This window comes from Anopheles arabiensis, chromosome 3, assembly GCF_016920715.1.
Source record: "Anopheles arabiensis isolate DONGOLA chromosome 3, AaraD3, whole genome shotgun sequence".
In the NCBI taxonomy this organism is placed as follows: domain Eukaryota; kingdom Metazoa; phylum Arthropoda; class Insecta; order Diptera; family Culicidae; genus Anopheles; species Anopheles arabiensis.
The window spans coordinates 83,450,175-83,474,688 of NC_053518.1; the positions used below are offsets into that span (position 1 = coordinate 83,450,175).

Sequence of the window (24,514 nt, forward strand, 5' to 3'; positions counted from 1 at the left end):
GGTGCCAATTTTTTATGAAAATCATACTCTTTGTTCAGAACGTTTTATTGAGTTTCTGAGCTAAAAATTATGTTCAAAAATGTCAAGACTCATCCCTCAATCGAAAGTTAGAACCTACTTAATTATCCTTAGATCCAATATTCAACATTTAGGACTTACTTGCTTAGAACACAGTCGCATAAAATAGTAAATGATTTTTATTGGAGGAGTAAATTAAAGGATTTGCAGACATAAGTGTATACCTAAATTTCTATGGTTCTTCATGTCTTAATTTATTTATTTATTTGTGTTTTGCACCATCTTAGATGAAGTTTTCCATTTCACGTCCAAACATTTAATATAAATATTTAATTTTTAGATAGACGTACGCTCGTAAGCCAACCATTCTACCAATAATTTCCAAAAATACGTCAAAATTAGCTTTCGATTTCAAATTCTTTCTCATTCGCTTTGCGCTCCCTGTGTTTCCTCTTTCCTGTCCCTAGCCCTGCTGCTGCTTATCTTTACAATCAATGTAATTTTCGCCCCTTACTTCTACGCCATCCAGCGCTTAGCCAGCATCCGCTCGTAGTCCGTGTTGGCAGCGGAGCAATCTCGTTGGCAGCGTAATTTAATAACGAAACAATCGGCACCGCTATTGTTGTTTCTGGGTGTTGTGTGCTGTTGATTTCCTCGTTGAATTTAATCTGCATGCATAAACTTTGCGCCTTTCAGCTGAGGACGAGAGAGGGAGAGGAAGCGAGCCTGGCATGGCATACGATTTGCATATTTATCTTCTAATGTTGTATTTGTATTTTTTTTTCTTTTTTATTTTGAGAACAACTGTAGAAAAAGTACAACACGAAAGAATGGCGCAAAACATTAGCCTTTGTGTGCAATGTATGTGTGTTTGCCTCATTAATTATTCGCTTTGGTTTGCACGAGCGACTGTAGGAACAGACGCGACAGAAAAAGTAGCTAAATTCTACATAATTTTTTGGGGAAGATTTCAGCGCAAAGAACAAAAGCAGAAAACTGTTTAATTCCTTCCCTCACAACGAGGACCGACATATTGGCGTTGTTTTGAGTGCGCCGGCATGTTTAAATCAATTCAATTATCACCATCACCGTCGTCGGGTAGCGTATCGAATCGAATTTCCGGCCTGCTCCTCCGGTGGGGATTGTGTTGAAGGATGCATGCGGCAGTCGCTGAATTTCCGCGTTGCTCCTTTATCACGCGGGCCTACGCAAGCTCGTATCGCGATTTGCAACAGAGACTTTCTTATTTATCACACTTTGCAATCATTCGCTACAAAGTGTCTGTGTGTGTGTGTGTGCGCGCCTTTTTTTGCGCGTTTGGCGGCCTGCGTCGTTGGTCTCGCCGTGGGCAAAGCAACACGGTACGAAATCGAAATCATATTATTGTGCGATAAAATTCAATTTCCTGCACAATTTTCCCGGTCCATTCCAGGAGTGCGAGCGGGAAGTGGCGTGCGTTCGCGCTCGGTGGTGCGGAATGTTGTCGCGCATCCCCTCCCCCAACCCCGCATTGGAAATCAGCAAATCGCGAGGAAGAATGCGACGACTCGGCAGGATTTTCCAGGAACCACCCAAAACGACATCAACACCATCCATCCGGCGAGACTAAAGATGATGATGATGATGATGATGATGATGATGGTGCCGGTTCCCGCCTGGTGCTTGTGCGTGTCATTCCTGGTGGTGATGGGGCCGCCTCGCACACCGGGCAAATGGACTGAGAGTCCTGGTTTTCCATACGGCGCGCGACCTTTTCCATTGACTCGGGCTCAGGCGTATCAGATGATGGATCCAAGTACATGACATTCCCCGGTAATTGAGACCCACGGCGTACCACCACCACCACCACCACCGGGCGCTTGTGCGCGGCAAGCGGGCCAACGTTCGAGCGGCATTTCCTGGATCGCTTTCTCGCCCTGCGCCCTCTTCCCACCGCCGCGCGCACAATGAGGTGCGAGTAATGTGCAACGCGTACAGCGACGCCATCTTATAACCATGGAACCCCGGAAGTGCCATGACACACTCAATCGACACACAAAAGAAGTCGCCGGAAGAGCCCAGACACTGGCGGAGCAGTGGCAAAAGGCGGGTGAAAATGAAATAAAAAAAAGGTGTGGAAAAATGTCGTCTAGCAGCGGCGACGTCCTTCAGGATCCGATGGTTTCCGTTTTCAGTGTTCAATCGATTTTGCGTTCGAAAGAAAAGGCGTTGAATGGCATCCTGGCAAAAGGTACGGGAATATTGCTCCCCGGAACAGGCCGAAGGGACGGTGACAGGGGCGCGATGTGCGTGTGTGTGTATGTGTATTAGCATCACTTCCGTGCGCCGGGTACTGCTGCGTTTGGTTGCCATCTGTTTGCCATTTGTGGAGCTGTTCCGGTATTCATGGGTTTGATGATGGTGTAGTACACACTCACACATATCCACATTGACTTTTTTTCCATGTAGCTCCCTTCTTTTTCCCCCAAATTTACGCTCAACGGCAAACATACTGTGTCATGATAAAAAATTAAACGTTACATTTTATTGTGCGAAAGATAAGAGCTGAAGCGACGTGTCACATTCGTACACAAAGAGGGGCGCGAGAAACACATATTTATGTTTTCATTCGGAAAATGACATCCTATTTTTTGGCTCTTTGATGAGTGAGATGTGTCTGTTTTTTTATAATGTGTGAACAACGTGATGAACGTTTCCCTGCGGGACGAACTGAGCATCTTTCATATACATGTTTTTACCCATTATTGCTATTGGACAGACAATTTTTTTATAATGAAGTGTACTCTAAAACTTCTGGTGACTGCACATAATTCCTTGATTTTTATTAAACGAAATTCTGTTTCTTTGTACTTTATAAACGTTGAAGTTCAAATCAACATTTCATTGAGGTTTTTAGATTTTTTTTCAGTTCATTGAAGTTAGGAGTTCCGCGTCGTATTGTATTCTTCAAAGAGACCTCAATAATCGTAATTCCCTTTTACAAGGATTCAAACGCATTTAATGACACAAAATTTGACGTAGAATGATTACATTTAAAGCTCTTTTAGTATTTGTCTGCTCTGTTTCTAGTCTTTTGGTGCAGGCGCTATCGTTACGTTTAATATCGTCATTTTCGCTCAATTCTTTGTAGTTCGTGCTCTAATATCTGTCGTTGCGTCAAACCAACGCATCAGTACATGTCGCTGGAGATGTACTTGGAATAAAATTTCGATATAAATGCTCACAGCTCGTCCTCATATACAACTTTGAAAGAACTTTTAAAATCCTATTATGTCCTTATAATAAACCATCTGGATGCTAAATAGTTTCATCTTAATTGAAGAGTATTTCTATTTTATTTCACTAAACTTTTGCAAAGATATTGCTTGCCTTCTTCCAACTGGTTGAGTCTGGTTGAATTTACATTTATAAATGTTCAAACATTCTGCCATTACAGATAGATATTGCAATGAAAATATATCATTCATATAAAGAAAATCATTGTACGTATCATACATAATCTCTTTGCTGCTCCAATCTCAGCCCGACAGATATGATGCATCTTAACATCAATATTAAAGCACTGCTTTCCACTGTTATTAAAACTGTTCTGTGGAAAGATGGACTGTTCTGTGGAAATCTCTCTCGAGTGAAACGGTTTTATAATACCAAACAGACACACACTCTTAGCTGCAAATCAGGATTACTTGTGCATCGTTTCCCAATGAAGCATCAGTTCCGCTTTTTTCTGCCTTTCGTTCGAACCTGATAACACCACACCGGTATCAGATTCCTAATGAATGCCTTTCCCCCCGTGAGAACGTCGAACTAATTGGTTGGTTTTAATTATGGCTTCATCAGCAATTCGTGTTCCTTCCGAAGCTGTGCGGGTTAGGGTATCGGAATAAAAGGGGAAAAATCGGACTTTTTTAGTTCGTCTTTCGGACGTGCCAGGATGTATCTGAAGCTAGTCATTGCAAGAGGCCAATGGATAGGAATTACTAGTTTGTTACACACTGCCGCTACTACGCTTCCTTTCTGCTTCCACACCGTAATTGAATGCTCAATGGATGAAAACCGACTCGCGAGAACTTTCACTGGGGAATTTCGACAACACTCTGCTACCAAGCAGTTCAGGAATAAGGATAGCAGCTTATGCGGAAGCGATTTTGAACCCTTGCAGAAGTTTTACACCCGCATCTCAACGCGATCGAACTGCAGTTTGGAATTTAGTGTGTCTATATTGGACACGTCCCTGTTTTTTTTGGGTGTGTTCTGTAAATTCCTCCTCTTAGTGCTCTTTTTGGATCGGGATTTTAATTAAAGCTACAACCGTGCACCGCTTCGCAACACATCAGGTCCCCGCGAACCCTATCATCAGACTACACCCCGTCGTTTCATTGTAGCTGGGAGGACACACGGTCACAAAAAACACGCACCCACGAGACGTGACTAATGAATATCGAACATATCGATCTGCGTTTTGCGCTCTCGGTCTTAATCTTCGATGTCGCTTCGATAGTACTGTGTGGCACTGTGCGGAGCTCGGCACACCCGGCAACAGGACAACAACGGCTTCCGGCTTCATCATGCTGATTCATGACCTTTTTGGACACTCTGTATGTTCCATGGACAGAGCAGCAGCACCGACATTCCACTGTGCCGTTGTACCGTGAACGAGTAATTGAATAATTGCGGTCAATCAGAGAACCGTCTGGCGCTGCTGGTTGTACCCGGGCGATGAGGTCAGTCGAAAGTCGCACAGGACGCACAGATTTTAATTCCTTTAAGCGCTGCTACAGCTCTGTGCATCCAGCAAGCGGGCAGAAGGAAAAAAAAACACGCGTAACTACACTGTCCGGAATTACGCGACGTCGACTGGATCTGCCTCATCGGTCGTCGTTTTGGAATAATTGTAAGCGCTCTGCGTCGTTTTTGTTAGTCCCTCTCGTTTTTACACTCCAGAATCACCATCACTTAGAGAGGTCTGGGTTTTTTTTTTTGCTTTGGTTCTCCAAATCGGATATGTTATTTTCTTCGCACCCTCACCATCGATCGTTTGACTTTGTGCCAGTGTTCCGGGGCCAGCACCAGTGCTACAATAGCGCGTGAAGAGGCTTTTCGCAAGAGTGCGAGATGGTGCGAGTGGTGGCAAAAGTTCGCACTTCAATTCGCTACCATAAACCGTTCTCCGTACCGTAGACTTTGGCGTTGTTATTTTAATGAGTTGCAAGCGACGAACGCGTCCTCAAAGTCAACCACACACACACACACTGGAGAAGGTCGTTCGAAGACCGGACCCAGCAATGCAAACATAGCGTTCTGGTACGCGAAGACGAGGGCATACAGTTTCAGCTCCCCCTATTCGTGGTTTAACGCTGGCTACAGATAATTACGTGTGTTTGGGGAGGGTGTGGGCCGTCTGGCTGTACAGTAGTAAACCCTGGGAGAGGCGCCTCTGGAGACTGACAAATCAACCGGGGAAACTACAACAACACGCGCGCCCGGGTGCGTGCAGATTTGAAATGCAGATGAGGCCGATGAGAACCACCAAGCGAGTACGTACAACGGGCGGAAGAAATACGACCCCGGCCAGAAAGGGAAAAACAACCCTAGTTTACTGTGGCCACCCCGGGTTTTTTTAATTCTACTGCCAAGTGCTTTTCTTTATTGATTACAGGGGGAGGACTAAGAGAGAGAGAAAAACGCAAGACCCAAGCGGAAATAAACACGGAACATTGGTTTTGGGTGACTCATTCGTATCGCTTTGGCAGTTGGAGTTTTCGTGCTCAAGATAACCACAACACACACACACACACACACACACACACACACACACACACACACACACACACACACACACACACACACACACACACACACACACACACACACACACACACACACACACACACACACACACACACACACACACACACACACACACACACACACACACACACACACACACACACACACACACACACACACACACACACACATACACACACACACACACACACACATTAATCATTAATTTGTGTGCTGCCGTAACCCGGTACGGCACTGTTGTTTACTCGCCATTATTTCAAGTGGTGAGGAAATAATGATGCCTTTTTCGACGCCGACTCAACCCAAAAAAAAAAAAAGAAACAGGTGCGTTGTCATACCATCGCATCAAACCTCTAATGACATATATTCTACGTTTGCAGTGGGAACAACCCCTCCATTATAGCTTCCCCATATCCCTGAATTTCTCTAGGGAGCAAGTTGTTGAGCAACAAAATATACTAACCACAAAGCATCACCCCCTCTTTCTTTCATTGCAGGACCGGCACGTGAAGAAGCACGGTGACGGTGAGCCGCTGGTCGACTCCTCGCAGGACTACGTGCTGCTGCTCGGCTACGAAAACCAAACGCACACGGTGCTGCGCTTCAAGCGCAAACTGGACACGTGTGACGTGGCCTACGACGTCCCGATCACGGTAAGCATGGGATTGGTGGGTGGTGGGTGGCAGCACGAAGCAATCGCGCCTGAATAATGTCGTCTTCATTACAAGATAAACGATCGGCCCAAGTACGCTTCGCTTCGAGGGGTGAACTCCAGGGGTGACCTTTTCCGAAGGGGCGACTCGCTCCAAGACGTTGGACTCATTACGACCTTCGTTCGTTGCGCCGGGCGCGTTTCAAGCGGCCGAGAGACCCTACGTCCTTACGCAAACTGCCGCCACTTCGTGTCTCATTACGATTTTTTTCTGGTAAAATAACAATGCAAACAATTGCAGCGGTGGAAGGAACACGTCGTTGCTGTTGCTGGTAATGATAACCAACTGTACGGGTATGCACGGGCGTATCGTTTACGCTTTCCAGTTTTTATGCATAATTTTTGTCTCTACCCGCACTGAGAGCCTTTTCCAAAGTGGACGCGTCACTAACCCCTCTGTCATGGGTAAGATCACTCGAAGAAGTGTACTCGAGGCCTGCTGCCCACTTTCAACAACGCTCGATCGATCTCTCGAACGTCTCCATTTTGGTGAATGCGTCTTTTTTTTGCGTGTGCGTGCGCCCCATAAGTGCCACCGGGTGGAAAGGGTTGGGAACAAAAGGGGCAACAACTGCATCCAAGCGACTATGTAGGGCACAGTCATACACACAATGTTTGTGTGCGAAAGGCTTTTGCAACCGATCGGTTGCCGTTGTCAGTGGCCCGTGTTTGGGGTTGGACGTAATCAACCGACCTCGGACGACAACACGGGACGCCCTCAAGGGAGAGGGAAGAATACCTCCCCATTTGAAGTGCAGGCTGGCACGTAGGCATGCTCCATCGACGGCGAGATTGTAATTAATTTCTCATGCCCAGATGACAGAGTGTGGTGCTGCAGTTGCTGGGAGGGCGATAGATGAACCACAGAAAAAAAGACAGCTCATTTAAATTGAGTAACGTCCACTGCGGTACCAAAAAAACAACATCGATTCTGGTGCTGCTGCAACAACCTGTCTGGTTGTCGGGCGGTTTCCGAAACTTCTGTTTACGAAACAATTCAGCGCGAAACGCAAAGATGTAAAACGCACGCTAAAGTCAATCGGCCACCGACATAGGTCGTTCGCGGTACGTGGGTCCACAACAAAAAAAGCGCGTACAAATTGATCGCCGGGGGTTTTGTGCTTGAAAGGATGTTTGCACACGAAATCGTTCAAATATTGGATATGGATCGGTTGGTAGGTAAGCGTTTGGAGGGCTTTAACCTGCCGGTTGAAGTTTGTTTTGGTAATGGGTCTGAAGAAGGTCTGAAGAAAACAAAACAAAAGATTGATGATGTAACGATTGCATAGAATTTTGTTGAACATTTAATGGCAGTATGGCAGTATATCTTGTTTTGTTTGTGCCATCATTTTTAATGCAATGATGAGCCTGTTCTTTGACAAACCATAAAAAATCAGTTCAGGGTCAGGAAGTAGATGCAGATTACAGTTTTTAGACTAAATTTTTATCAATTTCATCTTATCGTTTAATGCCAAGCCAATGCCCCACTGCATGCTTTCATATATATGTTAAAACAGACCAAACATCTGATAATGATCTGATAATGAAGAATGTTGCAATAGCATTTAATTTTACTTCATTTATTATTCGAGAAACGTCACACATTGAAGGGAACTGTGATAATTACTTACTTTTGATGGCGTAGTTGGTGAACTTTTAGACAGGATCCAAATAGCCATTCATTTCTTGCTGAATACTAGAGAATATAAACTCTTTTCTTTGCCTTAGAGAGTGGATTAGAGGAGGAGAGTGACTGTAGATATTTGAATCTTTAAGTCACATACAGCGCCTGCCACAACTTTATGTTTAGGTCATTACAAAAATCCCATTTTTGGACTTAAGTGTCTTTAAAGTTATGTTGCGTCCATTTTTCATAACATACAGTTTTTCGCAAAAAGTCATTTAAAAATGAGTTTAAAGCTTAGAAAAATAAAAAAAAATGGTAAATTAAATTTTGCCCAAATTATGCATCTATCACTTCCAGACTTTTCGGAAATCTTGCGAAAAACGACAGTCCATATAGCTGTGGTAGGCGTTGTTTGCTTTGAATTACGACTGAATAAATAATGTTTATAAATCAGATTAGTTGATTTACATGATCATGCATATGAATTAGTGTATTCTAAGGTGATTGGAATACGCCATTACACAATTTGAAAATTAGATTTGCACCCCGTAAAATGAAAAAAAGACATGAAAATAATTCAAGATCAAGAGCTTATCTATCTGACGCCCTTAAAAGAATTTGTTTGTAGCATTGACAGTTTTATCGCGTAAACTACTCGAATGCTGTTTTTTTTTGTTACGTAAAACTCACCTGTCTACATTGCTCATTATGATTTATTGCCTCTCTCGCACCCAAACCCCACCAAATCTAATCATTAAAACTAATACGCTCGATAATAGCGATAACTCGTTCGGCTAATGCTCAGTTCTATGCACATCGTGTACAACGCGTACAAAAATAATCCCGCCCCACATACCATTACGTAAAACTGTACACCTTTATCAAATCAATCTCGTGTCGTACGCTGCTCCCCCCCCAAAAAAAAAAAAAAAAAAAAAAAAAAAAAAAACAAGGGCAAAAACAAAACTCCCCACAACAGCTAGTACGGAGCTCTGGCCAGCCCCTTTATCAACCATTTACGATCTACAGCAGCATGCATATCGGCAATAATTAATCGCCGGACGAGGGAAGACTGGTGGGACGACTCTGCTCATTTTCATAATTCGCTCACATTGTGTAGCGCGTCTGTGACACCGCCTGTGACACGCGATTAGAGCAAACAAAAAGAAGAAAAAAAGACCACAGAGGAAGCAGAGCACAAAAGAATAATGTCTAAACAAATCGATACCATTAGGATAAATGGTCGAGGTCGCGGTGGAACCCATCGCGGCAACACGCAATCAATCATTGATGGAGCTCCATCAAGAACTCATTTATTTCTGTGGTTCCGGTGCGTGAGGGTGTGTGGAGGGTGGGTGTAAAACAAATAGTTGTTTGATTTGCCCTTTGTTTTACAATATTGTCCACCCTCACAAAATTGTCAATCTAAAACCACCCTAAGGCTGCACCATGTTGTTTATTTGGGTTGTGCTATCGTTGCTAAATGAAAACTGCACCGCAACAATTTACAGCAGGCATCAGCGCAAATGACGAAAATGCACCACCTGCTGGTTTTAGCCTCCAACAAGGTGACATAACCAGTGTAGTGTTACCATGGCAAAATAGATGTTGTCGGCTCGTGGTAACGCAATCGTTACAGCGTGCGGTTTTTCCACCGTCGGTTTTGTGGTTTTATCTTTCACGTGCCGCAGCATTAGCTGCGGGATAAAACTGGATGTTGCTGATTTGGAAAACCCACGCCCAAGATCGCGTTATCATCGCGATGGGGTGCACACGACGGACACACGCAGGTGGCTGCGGACGACGGTCCCGCAAGCTCCCAAAAGCGCCAACAGTCCGTACGCGTGATCGCGGTGCGTAATTAAAATCCATAAAGCGGCAATTTTCCGTCCATCGGCACGTCGTCGGTATGTGTGTGATTATCTTTCAATCAGCGAGTTTTCCACAGAGCTTCTAATCCCGCTCTCACCTCCACTACGGTGGATGGGACGGGAGCTTTTGATCGCGGATTTGAGGTTCCCGAGCCGCGTGCTGGTTGTGAGCGGGATGAGGCCTACATATGCTGGACAATTATGCATCGCGCTTTGCCGAGATTAAATAACACGTCGTGTGTGTGTTTGTGGGCTACTCAATCTCGTGCAAGCTCATGCTCACATCTAGGTCGCATCTAGGGGCCACTGTGCGTTACATTTGCACATCTTGTGCACATCCGCAAGCCATTCGGGCCAAAGGAACGGGAGTAGAGAAGAAAAAACCCACGACAGTACACACTGTAATTGTGCCATGCTAGAGAGGTGCGTGTGTGTGTGTGTGTGTATGTGCTGGGAAATTGCTGAGAAAAAGTGCACTGCCGCGAGTGATTGCGTCGTCGTCGTCGTCGTTGCCACCATAATCAACATCATCATTTTGTGCTGCGCAAGAATAAACTTCACTTCAACCTTAGGCAGGCTGCATGGAGACGGGAACCCATTGCTGCTGCTACTGCTGCATCTTTCCGTGCGTGTGAATGAAAAATTGTGCCTCAACTCTCACTACCACTTCTCACGGGGGGCACTTCTCAAGCTCATCGTCGTCGTCGTTCGATGGGTTTGTGGTTTCATCGTTCAGTTCATGCGTTAATTGCTTGAACTGCACGGTGAGTGGTGGAATGGACATTTACGAAAAGGTTTAAGGTTCTGAAATGCTTTTTAACAATTTGAATCGTTAATATAACAATCCTGACAAATTGTTTAACATTTATTGGCATTGAGTAGATGGGGTAAATTGATGTCTCTTTAGTTGTTATAATAGTAGTCAAGCAGTTTGTTAAGCCTCTTTATTTGTACCAATTCAGAATTGATGTCTTGTCTTGATTAAATGGCAATTGTTTTGTTTCAAAAAATTCATCCCTATGTCTGAAGCTCTGTGTACCAAAAATATGCAATTTTCGTCAATTCATCAATATGTATTAAATTTCGATTAAATTTATCATTATTTAGTATTTATTTTTTATTTATTAAATTTATTAGATATATGTATATTAGAATATTAAATCATAAAATAAAAATAGAAATAGAAATTAAAATAGAATAGAATAAAATATGTAATTATTGCTGTAACAATTTTGTAAGTATTAATAGGGTGAAAAATGTACATGGGTTTTGTTTTGTTTTTTTAATTGAAATCAAATACCTCTTCTAATACCTTGTATATTTATCATGAGTCCTTTCAAAGTAAAAAAATCAATTAACAGATTCCAATATAACCGTTAGAGTAAAAAAAAATATCTTAGAAAGACTAGAAAGAAAAAAATATTTTAGAAGAGAAAGAGTTTTGCAGCAACAAATCAAAATGTGCAACAAATTTGCCGAAAGATAGCAAAAATTAAATCACATTACTCCTTAAAACATCTTAAAACATCAAAAACATCTTAATTCCCCAAACGTCCCCTATTGTCTCGGCATTTTCCCACTGTGCAACAGACTGGCCACAATGGCAGAACGGTAGCCAATCAATTCAGTAACAGTGCCGGGTTACTTTTCGAGTTTACAGCACCAGAAAAAAAGCTTTCCCTCCATCTATTTTCGCTAATTACCGGCTGTGATCGACCAGAGACGAAACGTGCTCGGGATGGCAAAAGTGTTCCCCTTGCTCCGTGAGCATGAAGCGGAAAGTCTTTGAAAGAGACTAGAATGAAGACTTTATTTTAAAGAACTCTACTGTTACTCAATATTCTTCAACTCTAAATGTTTCCAATTTGAGGCAAACTATAGAAAAAAATTACCTTACGTTCATGTTAAAGCAGCCAGGACGAACTTACTCAACCGGAACCGGTCGGCGATGAAAAAGTGATGACAATTTTTCATTTAACACTATCGCGTGCTAAACGCAACGCACACGGCAGACAAGAAAGTACGCCGGACTTGCGAAGATCTTACAGCAAGCAACCTCTTCCGTTCCGGCCTGCGCTCAAGACGATAAAGAAGCCAAAACAAAGCGGCAAAGAAATCGATTGTCGATTACTCGCTACTCGAGCGGGTGCGGGAGCAGCCTGTCTGAAGAAAAGTTGGCAGAAAAGTTCGCTTCATAAAACGGAAGAACGGTGCAATGGCGGTGTCTCTGCGGGGTTATGGGGCGATCCCGCGCAGCCCTGCTGCAAACTTCCGCCACGGTGGCTCGCCCCCCACGCGATAGACTTACTCAGTTCCGTTTCGATTAATTTCCTTTTCGCGTTCGTCGATAGTTGAAGAAGCAACCGACGTCACCACCGCACCAACTGCGCGCTCTTGGGGGTTTTGTAATCAATTTCCGTGTCACGACCAGCAGCAGCGCCAGAAGCGCGGCTTGAGAAGGCGTCGGCGGACCTGCTACTGCCACCCAGCCACCGGGGGCTGACAAGTTAGGTGACGTTCTGTTTCGCAATCGAGTGAAAAAGACATCCCGCGGCCTGTTCGATGGCGCATCGAATGGTGCAAGTTGACTTTCGTTTCGATTTTACTTTGTCTTCCTCGTGGCAGCTTTTGGAGCCGTGTAATTCGCTCTAGCAGCGAAGGCACCGAAGGTTCCCGGCGTAGTGCAGCTTTCTATCCTTGCAACAAGAAAAAGCAAGGCTCCTTCAGTGCTTTTTCGAAAAGTGTGCACTCCTTTTGGGGGGACGGGGATGTACTTTAAGCCAATTAGTAGAATAAATACCGCTTTATCTCATCCGGCAGCCAATGCCTTCGCCCGCTGCTTTGGGTTCAGCATATTATGAGTCTTTGGGCTTTCGGATGTCAAAGCGGTAAGCTTTGTGCTTTGCGGGTGTACCCTGTCTCCCTGTCTTGTCATTTTCTCTCCACCGCTCTCTCTGTCTGACTTTTCATGCTCGACAGCAAAAGAGCTCCAGGGGTATTCCAACGGGGCGGGGTACGAGACACACCAAAGAGCAAAGCAAACAGCAGCCTGAAGTGCCTGCAGGAAAGGATGCCTCGCTGATACAAGCTTCTGACAAGCGCACCGAGAGCGGTTTCGCTGTAATCAGCATGCTCCACGTGCGCTCAATTAAATTGCAATTGGTTTGTGCGCTGCTGCAGGGAACGGGTTTTTGGGAACGAGGGCAGGGAAAGGAAAGGAGGAACAAGATTGCAATCATCACCGACCCGACTGCTACCCGGCTGCTGCAGCGACGACGAACCGCAGCAACCGACGATGATGACGACAACGACGACGACGATGGTGACGGTGTCAATTGCCTATCACTTCTGGACACACCGATAATAGTTGTCTAGGTTGTCTTCCGCTGGATCGGACAGCACGCAGCATCCAGCAGCCAAGCGTTTGGTGCCACCCCGGGCATTGGTCAATGCAATGAATTGCATTCCATCTTGCTCTGGACGCGTGATTTCATCACACTGGCCACAGCAACAACAACAGCGGCAGCGGCTTCAGCCGCAGCCGTGTACGTCATATGCACACCGGTTTTGTCGCCGGCGGCTCTTAACGTGGTCATCATCGGGGCTGCTTGGGCGACGGCTTGGTGGTTTGCGCTCCACCCCCGGAGGGGATAAAGCTCATTGAGCAACGAACGAACCGCAAACCTTAACCGATTGCGAAACGAAGCAATCAACCTGTGCAACCCTTGAAGAAGGAGGATAGCTCCCCAGGGAGAAGAAACATCGGTTGGCGAGCAGAATGGCCAGCGGATTGTGTCAAGATTAAAGCCCGGCAGCACATTAATACCGGATGTCGCTTTTATGCTGCCCGGTGTCTGAAGCCAACCTTAACAAAGGCCATCCTCTCGTTGGGGAGAAGAATTCTAGGTCAAATATTTGTGAACCTCTTAAATAAAGCTTGTTTTTCTTTTTTGCTGTGTTGCACCATGATATTTTAAGGCTACAAGTACACCTCTTTTACTAGTGCCCTAAAAGTTGGAACAGAGCTGAAACATAATCACACAAGAACTGCTTCATCATAAGAGCAAGCTGCAGGCACTGAACCCCACACGGAGGACTCTCTTGGGACTCTTCGGTGCAGTTTCGACGGGATTGCAAACGATAAAACTACACTCCAGCAGCAATGGCCGCGTAGATGGCTTTTTGGCACTATTGGCCAGTTTCGGTGCAAAAGTTGGTCCATATTCGAGTATTCAGGTCCCGGGACTACGGCCAGCTTTATATCGTCTCCGGACGATCAATTATCTTAATGGGTCACTTATCTCGGCAATTAATTGGGTAGGGAGGGAGATGCATTTGTTGAGATTCCAGTCGAAGGAACGATGTACTAAAGAACCAGTGCACTTAAAATCAGTTGTTTGCGTTCAACTTGTTTGCAAACTAAGTATTGTTTGTAATTTTGTAATAAAAAGCTTTTATTAAGGGTGAAGTTTTTTTGTTCGTTATGAGAAATAGCAAGCAAACACATTTAAAACCTTCTAGAAAGCGTTTTTTTTGTAATAAGAAGCTCTTGAAATCACAAATACTTTAAGTGTTTAATAAACATTGAATTTCAGACATTGAACTAATTGATAATTTCAACAAAATGCGCTAGGGGGCGCTAGTCAGCAATTAGCAACTTAACTACAATGCTTGATTTCTTGAGTTCTCTCAATCATCTTACAGCCTTGCTTGTTTGGTAATAAGCAATAATTGATTATATTTCTCAATCAAAATTATCTGTAAAAACCTTTTAAAATGGCAGAATGTTTGCTGAATAAACTCCCTTGTAGGTGTCATTTATGTAATACTCTATTAAATGTTGTTTCCCTAGTTTCTTTAAACAGTTGTGTTAACATTCTTCCATTTGCCTGTCTCTTTTCAGAACGACACCATGCGTGTGATCTACATGTACCACAACAAGGAACCGCACGGTGCGTTCTACACGCCCGGCAGTCTGCCGGACCCGGCCGAAGCGTTCAAGCAGGCCCGGTCCCTCTTCCTGACCCAGCGCATCAACCAGGCCCCGCTGAAGCCGGACCCCCGGCTGCGGACGATGGAGCTGCTCAATCAGGACGTAAATTTGCCGCAGGGCGACGGCACCCTGCACTGGTGCAAGATGTTCAAGCTGAACGATATCAATCGCAAACATCATCTGATTAGGGTAAGTTTCTTTCCTTTTTGGATGTGTGTGTGTGTGTGTGTTTGGGAGGGAGGAGAGAAGTTTTGTCCCAAAATCGAGTGCGGCCTAACGAACCGCCAACATTCGGAACTTCCGATTTTATTTATCTTTCTAGTTTTCTGACTCCTTTCCCGGGCTGCTTGGGTTCCAACCCGCGGGAAAGCTCATCTCATCCCGCGGGACCGAATGTTTGGAGAAGTTCTTATTTGTTCTTATCGGGGTTGGTTTTTGGGGGACCAAAGTTTAATCCCTACGAAAGGGCTCTTACACGGCCCAGGCTTTTAAGTATTCCAGTGCCGTTCGTTATACATTCAACGCTGTACCGTGATTGTTTTGTAAACCTGCGCAATCAAGTAACGGGTGTGGTCCGCAAAAATTTGATTACCCCTTTCTTTGAACCTGTTGATCACATCAGTGGCGGTGGTAGCTGATGTGCCCGCGCGATGCTATATACCCACTGCTGCTGGATGCCTTTTATTGCACGAATCAAGCAGGTCATCACGTCTGCTATCTGTTTCACTTTATTAAATAATCAAATCCCATACCGTGGTCCTGAGAAACGAGCAGCAGTGCCCGTTACGGACAAGATTCACCGTTCACCGCCGTCATTTAGTCGGTATCATAAAGCGCCATGACAGCAGACAGCTGTTATTCGACCAGATTTGTAGGACAACTTCTCGGAGCATGAGCAACCAAAGGTGAAGCACACGCACACACACTCATACAATCAAGAATGAGCTCACAAATTGGAAGCAATTTAAAGAACGCTTTCTGCAAACACTGTTGGGACTGGTCGGACTGCAGCTTTGCAAAACGCCCAAACCCGCCGACTCGTGAGCTTGGGCAGCGTGTACAGAAGGAAAACTTTCTTGTCCACTTGGCCGAACGTTCGACTCATCAGCGAAATCGAAATCACTAAAACTCGCTCCATTATTGTCATCTGTGCCGGGTAGATGACTATGGCCGAGATTTGGAGATTCGGTTTGCTGCAGGAGCGACTCGGTTCGTTACCAGCAATTCAGGGATGTACGCTCCGAATGCATTCCCGCAAAATTCCTAACCCCATTCTCAAGTAAGCATACGAGAATGAACGAGTTAGTCCCATGAGCCAGCCGGCACTTTCCAATGCACTCGCCAGGCCGGCCAAAAAAGCAATCGCCGCCACAGGTTCTGGTTCTTTATCGGTCCGTTGGCGTCTCGGGGACCTTTCCGAGATGGTAGAGCGTTCTCTCCCGTTTGCAGACGACGTCACATATAGCTTGAGTCACCATCAGAAGAAGAAGAAAAAAAACGACCAACCGTTGCACAACCGATCCGAACAGAACGGTCTAAAGGCAACCCCATTATCTTAAAACAACACCCATCATCTGGCATAACAGTGGGGTCCGCTCGGGTCGTTCCGAGCCCGAGCGTGGCAGACCAAATGTCATCCTAGGGAAAACGGGCTGAAAGTTTCGGTGACAATAAAGTTCGGTGGCAGTAGCTGTATGTGTAAGTGTGTGGCTCTCGTATGTTTTCTCACCAGTCACCTGTGCTGGCCTTTTTCCGCCGGCGACTCCTTTTCGGTGTTGGAAGCAGCCGAGTGAGCTTTTGATAGTTGATCGTTGTCGTACATAATTGTATGCTTCATCATCTCAATCGCTTGTTTGTTTGTGTCTTTTAGGAACGGCACGGGGTGCAGATTGCTCAGAGTGGTCGAGATTGTCGTACACTACAATGGGATGAATCATGTATGGGGCTGATTTTTTTATGGAAAACGGTTGTCTTGCATACTTGCATCTTTGCGATTTCGCTTGTCTCTCGAGCATACGTAGAACAATGAGCAGGGGCAATGTATTGTTTCGCAGTTGAAAGAAGAGGAACAACTTTTCAAAGAGAAGTTTATAAAGTGTAGTACGGATTACTTTTACTTGAAAAATACTATTTAGTTCATACTATCGCCTTGCTGCTACGTCAGTACATAGTTTTTACAATAGAGGGAGCTGTGATCCCTAAATTATAAAATAATAGTTATTGGGGTTGAAGAAATGTACAGTAAGTATGTAGATAGGACAGCTATTGCTTGTTAATATTAGTTGCATATTGTATACTATTATATAAGAGAAAGCTTTTAAATATATTATTTTCATGTCAGGCACAATTTTCCACAGTATAGCTTTGCAATTGATTTTAAAATGTCAAACTCGTATTTTTAGAAGATCAAAATAACTGTTCAACATGCTTTAATATATCATCACTTAACCGATTAGTGCTAGGCGGATTATGGAAATCGTTGTATTTACTAACTTCTTTAGGATCTAATGCAGTTTTAAGTCGCCTTTTATTGAATATTCTGTTGAAACATTACCATGAAACATTAAAATATCTGTTTGAAATGTGTTGCATTGCACCCCTCGCTATTAAACACAAGTTGCAACCATTACACCCCTTAGCAACACACTCAAATGTAACAGAATGTAATTTAAACCACTCTCTTCGGAGTAAATTCTCACCGCTAGAAGAAAACAAAGCATGTGTTTTCCTCCCCGATGCAAATTGCATAATGGAGCTCGCTGAAGCTGATGCAGATAAAAGAGAGTTTGGGCAAAGGGAACAACAACAAACGACAGAAAGTGCTCCGAATACTATTACATACAATTGATGGCGACAGTGCGCTGCTCCATCACGGTGTCGACACGTCGTTGTTTGTTCTATTGATTTGCTGATATTAGAAATCGTTCCCATCCGGGGGTGAACCTCGAACTGGAGGTCGGAAGAATGCAAGCGGCTGTAAGTTTTTAGTTTATTTTGCCACCCTCCCTCCCCCCCTCGTAGAGTTTTGCCACCACGCGTAAAGGGGAAAGTGCCGATTCACTTCCCACCAACACGGAGGGACACATTTTCACTCGTCAAAACACGCTCTAAATTCACCGTAAAGTTGCTTCGGTGTGGCGTAACGTACCGGAAAGTGAATGAAGGTTTACGGGAAAAGGGAGAGAGAGACAAAAAAGAAAACATTGTTATCGCACTTTTTCATGCCATGCCTGGTTACAAGTGCAGCCCAGCCTTTGCTGCTGGTATAGCGGTACGAAAAGAAACCGGGAAAGTGCATTTTGTGCACTGCATAAAATGTACTCCATCCATCCAAGGCGCGCAAGCACAGCACCAGTTTGCCGTGAGTAAATATTGAAAAACATGCCGAACGTGGTGAATATGCAACGCGCAAGGCCAGCCGTCACCTAAATCGTGTGCTTTAATAAAACGTCAGCCCTTGCACCGGGGGAAAGAAATGTCGCCATGCACATGGCTGTGTGTGTGCGCGCGTCATATGACACAACCACTGCATTGCTATCACTCGGCATCCGGTGCAACGGTGCACGCTTGCATTTGCAGGCTGCAGACGGTTGCAATTTTTGTCATTGACGGGTAGCGGACGGAGTTCGCGCTTTGGTGATGGTGTTTTTGTTTTATGATTCGTTGTTTGTTTGTTTGTGTGCGTGTGTGTATGTGTGCGGGTTTTGTTTGCACAAGTGAAACTTATTATACGCTGAATGAAATGTGAAATTGAATGTTAATTTTATTTTAACTCACCTTGACGGCCGCAAACCTTTGATGGAACCGATGCGTTCGCACGTTGTGTGGTATGACTCTTTTGGAGGGTTTTGGCTTCGAAGAGGTGAAGGAGTGAATACATGATTATGTTTTCGATTCTATAACAATATATTAACGAGATGAATAAGCAAAGTATAAGTTGAAACATTGATTGCATTAAATTAAAATTTTATATCCAGAAGCATACAACATGCATCAAATCATGTATCAAAAAAATACAATTTTCTCTAATAATTGGGATTGGTACGAACTGCATTACCATTAAAAGTTTTTTTTTTTGAAAACTGTACCCTTGTCGTATTAATCTTCTACTACAAAATAAAATTGACATTTTGTGCAACATTTATCTCCTGAATCCTTCGACATCAAAGATTCTCAATTAAAAGAAAAAATATTAAATAATAAAATTAAAAAATATTCAGCAATATTTCAGATAAAAGCAAAGAATCATCGGTGAAATGATGATCAACTAGAATTGGAATAGACACTGTATTGACTGTAGTATTGATTTCGATTCATTACCGGAACACGTCAAGGTACAGTTCAAGGATCAAAATAAAGTTGGGAATAGTTACATGGCCGCTATGGGTTTACTAACAGGACCTATATGGGTCCAGTATCTGTTCCACGATCGGTGCTGTTCTAGCATCAGTTCCATGATGAACATGGGAAGATCTATTCTAGAAATCAGAAACCGATTCCAGGACCAGATATAACAGAATCCACTATTAGTTCCATGACCGGTATATGTTGAGGATCATATACAGGGCCAGTATGTAATGGTTCAGTTTGAGTTGCCCTGTAAGCGATTAACCAATTTAACTAGTGTTACAAAGTAAAACATTAAACACATACAGCATACCAAACATTACATCAAACTATGCTCCTGCAAAAAAGAAATATTTTCTTTTTAATGTGTAATGTTTAATTTATTTTTATATTCAGCTAATCGTTCTAAAAAAATATATATTTTGTTGTAGCATTAAGGAGAGCTTAAAGTTGGCTGCAACAAGTAAAAACTCATTATTATGTTGGCATTAATACTTTCATTAACACTTTCCATTGAAGTATGCAGCAATTTTTATTTCATTGTTTCTATTTAATAGACACTGCAAGCATTGTATCTTTTATTTCATTCGATCTAGAATGGTGCTGTAGATTTTAATTATTGCACTTTCCAGCAGTGAAATATTGATCTCTAGTATTTTTTTTTAATCGTCGCCATCCACACTTAATCATCTCGCATGAGCCACTAAACTGTCGCTCCGTTCGTCTCTAACGAACGATTCGTGATGACAGCTCAAATATCGGTGCTAACTGTCGTCCTCCGCCGTCAGCCCTGCGGACTAACTAACAAGCGATTCCCACGAGGGCGGAGGCACACACTAAACACCGAACGACGACCCGGCCCGGGCGCTTGCCTTTATGGAACGATTGTCCGTTAAATTTAATTTCCTCGCCGTTTTCCTGCCCTTCCGCCATTTTTTCGTCCTATTCGGACCAAAGTAAAGTCAAGCTTTAAGCTCGAATTGAAGCTGTGGATGTGTTTTGTATCGTTTAGAAACACAGAGACACACAGCACAGCACAAAACACTTACTCAGTGGCCTGGTTTAAAATGTCCGCCGGCAAAAGCAAAAAACCATTTTCATCGTCCTGATCGCAACAAACAAATAGAATGTAGAGCGAACACATACACACACATACACCATTGTGCAAGCCGAGAGTGGGAAGTTTTGCATTTTGCACTAGAATTCATTTGACGTTTTGTCTTTGGCTTAGTCGTGCGGTGCCTTTTTCCCGCTAGAGGGAGTGTTTTTGTGCTCGTTTTATCCCGCTTCACGTTCTCTACTTCATTTAAACCGATCGGTGGGATTGTTTTGTCCCATTCTTTTCAACCCTTCATCAACATCCTACCGGGAAGGAGAAAAACTATTTCAAATCGCAACGTACACCACTCGGAGTCATGGAGGTTCGATAACAATCGTTTAAATAGGTTTCATTTTAATTATTGATTGCTCTTTGCTTAAACACTTGACATGGGGCTTTGTTTACTTGTTTCGTTTGATTTTACTCCCTTTTTATCGTTTGTAAACATTTTTTCCTTCTTCGTTTCGTTTTTCCGAATCCTCATGTTTGTGCTTTCATACGACACTACTTTGCTACTTCTTGCTTTCTTTTGTACAATTTTTTGTTGTTTCCACCACGATTTGTTCCCTTTTTAATAGCACCGTTGCAATTTATACATTCACTGAATGCGATTTGTCGCTGAAAAGCACAAACACACAAACACACACACCGACTCGACAAATGATGGCACCAGCATCATGCAACAAATCGTCCCCGTGCCGAGCACCAATACTGGTCCGGAAAAAAACACTGTTTCCTTTGCGCTGGTCTATATGTTTGTCATTAAATTACTTTTTTTACGAGTTTTTGCTCCATCCAGCGAACATTGGCCCTGTCCCCTGCGTCCCAAAACGCAAATGCAAATCGATACGCTTCCCAGTGAAATAAATCCCTCGCATCAATTGTGTCGCTTATTTGCAGCCGTGTTTTAAATTTTCCCTCCGTACCGGATTTTTGTTTGCAGTTTGCTGCAGAGCCGTTGCTCGCTGTTTTTCCTCTCTTTGCTGTTTTATTTGAACGAATTGCTTTAAACAAGCACCGAGAGCCATGCCTCGCTGTCTATCGATTGTGTGTATGTGTGTGTATTTGAGGTTTAAATTCTCGTTCACTCGCCCTCATAGAGCCTAAGCGAAAATGGTACCGGGTTTGTAAATAAATTGTAATTAATCGGAAAACTGTACCTTGTGCTTGAGCGTTTTTTTCCCCCGCAAGCACGTTTGATGTTTTTCCCGCCGGTTGGTTGTTTTCCTCCCAGGGCCAACGGCGTGACCTTTTGGCGAGTGCACGATCACAACCCCCCAGGCCGGCTGGTTTACAGATGTCAATAAAAATGTATCACCGTTTTGCAGGCAGCGCTGCAGCATTTGTGTATCGCACCGCGATGTCGTTGGGGTTTTGGCAAATTAAACATACACAACATTAAACATCAATCACAACCGCGGAAGGTCGTCTCTACTGTCCTTGACTGTGTTTATGCCACCAGGGTCGGCTCCGCGGGCGCATTTTATTTATCTGCCACCATGCTAACCTTCTTCTTTCGCTCTCTGTTTGCTTCTCCTTCTCCTTTGCAGTACGAGCCAGTGTTTGACTCGGGGACGAGTGCATCCTACGTCTATCACATGATCCTGCACGAGTGTCAAGGATCGTCACCGGAGCTGGAAATTATGTCACGGGAAAACGGTTGCCCGTGCTATCGGGCAGATAAATCGATACTGACCTGCAACTCGATAGTGGCGGCGTGGACCCGCGGTTCCGAGGTAAGTGGTCGCAATAAGTAGATAAATGGAATGAGTCAGGGTGCTTTCCACTGGGTGTCGCATGCAGTTTTTTGCGGAATTTCTTTGCTTAGTTCGGAAGCTTTTGATATTTTTCCAACTGCTTATTCCTTTTTTTTAATTGTAAACACTTTAGCGTTTTCCAGTAATTGAAGGATCAATTTATGTATTCATATTCATATTCATATTACTCATATCACTGTCAAGAGTTACGAGTTGTTTAAGTTAAATCCGTAAATATTTTTGTTGTTGTTAAAATTCCTATTTAGATCTTCAGTTTGCTTCAATTATGGAAGTAAAAACATAAATACTTTTTAATATTTATAGCTTGTTTGCTTAAATCAAGCCTCTAGTTTCTACCAATTAACAAATAATATTACCAAAACATGATGGTAAAACAAATTAGTCGCCACATTAATTATAAAGACTTCACTAGCCATTTTGTTCTACAATATTGCTGACAGAAGTAATATTGTTTCATACTGATCATCACAAGCGGTCGCGTGGTACAGTTGTCAAGTCGAACGACTCAATAACATGCCCGTCATGGGTTCAAGCCTAGAATTGACCCATCCCCTCCTAGCAAGGAATGACTATTCGGCTGCGTGGTAATGAATAAAATCTCGAAAGCCTGTATTGTATAGGCCGGCATGTCCATGTAGGACGTTACGCCAAATATAAGAAGAAGAACTGATCATAATAAGAATATAAGCGCAAATTGAAACAATCTTTATACAACTATTGTTTTATAAAACTGAATTTGATTTGAACTTTTTTGTCTCCAGACAAGGAACTAATGCCAAGAGCGATGCTAAGGTTTTGCTTGGATCGTTTTATTTGATTTCAGAAAACACGAAACGTTTCATGTTTTGTTTTGGCACAATTTCTCAACGCAAGCACTATAAATAAAACAAACCAATTAAAGGAATGTTTTATGGCTTTTGTCAAACATTTGAACCTTCCCCATTAGTGGTTTTATTTTTGCCAATGCAATAAAAGAAAAGTCAATTCAAACATTCGTGATCTACTTTGACTCCACGGAACTCCCCATTTCGCTGTATTGGAAATCGTAATGTTTGGTATATATTTCCTTTTTTTCCTTCCCGACAAGTTGATTAACAGTAATCAAAACTAGACAAAATGGCAATAAAAATAAACGCATCAAAATCATATTTTACTCGGGCTCCGGCAGCGGTCGGATATTTTATGAAGCAATGAAAAGAAGCTCCCTCAGCATTCGTTCCCTTTCTTAAGAATTTCCTTAAAGCATCTCCCACCAAGCCTTCAATTAGCAAGACACGCACACACACATACACACACAGTTCGATGAAATTGAAACACATAAAAGCACAAGAACGGTTTTGCGTTCGTGCGTTCCTACCAATCGAAAATGGAACCATTTAAAGCACCGACACGCTGGGACCACACCTGTGACCTACCAGATAGAGCGCGTTTTCCTTCTTCTTGTTGTAGTTGTATGTTGAAATAAACAAGGGCCAAATTCATTCAAGACAAAAAAAAACATAAATAAAAAGAAAAACAAAACCTTTCTTTTCGCCAACTCCACCGCGAGACACGTCCTGCTGCGTAGTAAATCGGTTACCCGTACCGTATTTATGTCCTGCCTCCTTCCTCGCCATTTCCTTCCCAACCGCCCGGTGAGGCCTTCCTTCCCCACACAGCACACGATCGAACCACGAGAACCAGTGCCAGTTTTTCCAGCATAAAACTTTATGGATTTCAATCAAAAACCTATAAAAAAAGCGAACGCGAGCGCGCGCGGGCTTGGAAAATCGGCTCCAAACACCGAAGGCTTTTGTTGGCCGTTGGTTGGTTGTTGTTTTTCTCCTTTCCTTCTGTGGGGAGGGAGTGGCGAGCTTTGGAGCAGGGTGTTGTACCATTGTTCGCCACCGGAAATGTGTATGTTTTTCGGGCGCTTATTTATAAACATTTGCACAGGACCAGTCACTAGGCACTGGCAGAAGCATACAAATTCACCCCAAGGTTTTCCCAGGGCCGGGGACGCCACCGATTGGTGTTTCTCGTGTGTGGTGATATTTCCGCTGGTTGTTGGCTGCTGCTACTGCTGCTGCTGCTGCCTTTGGTATCAATATTTTTACGACTTTTGTTATTTGCTTTGTTTTTGTTGTTGTGGCTGTTTCCTTTCTTTCCTTAGGTTGAGGGGGGAAAAAACGAACCAGACAACGGCACGAACGGCCTTACTACCATGTTGGACATGTTTAAAGGTTCATTTCGGTTACGGCTGGCGATTGGCCAAACAC

At 43.6% G+C, this 24,514-nt stretch overlaps 1 protein-coding gene across 1 annotated transcript in view; it reads left to right on the plus strand.

Annotated features, from left to right (window-relative positions):
• LOC120902704 (MOXD1 homolog 2-like) overlaps nt 1-24,514 on the plus strand; it is a 124,255-nt gene that overhangs the window by 93,709 nt on the left and 6,032 nt on the right. Inside the window, exons 4-6 of the mRNA XM_040311677.1 lie at nt 6,327-6,482; nt 14,943-15,221; nt 22,029-22,214. Of these exons, the coding sequence (XP_040167611.1) occupies nt 6,327-6,482; nt 14,943-15,221; nt 22,029-22,214 (621 nt within the window). The remainder of the gene's footprint in view (nt 1-6,326; nt 6,483-14,942; nt 15,222-22,028; nt 22,215-24,514) is intronic.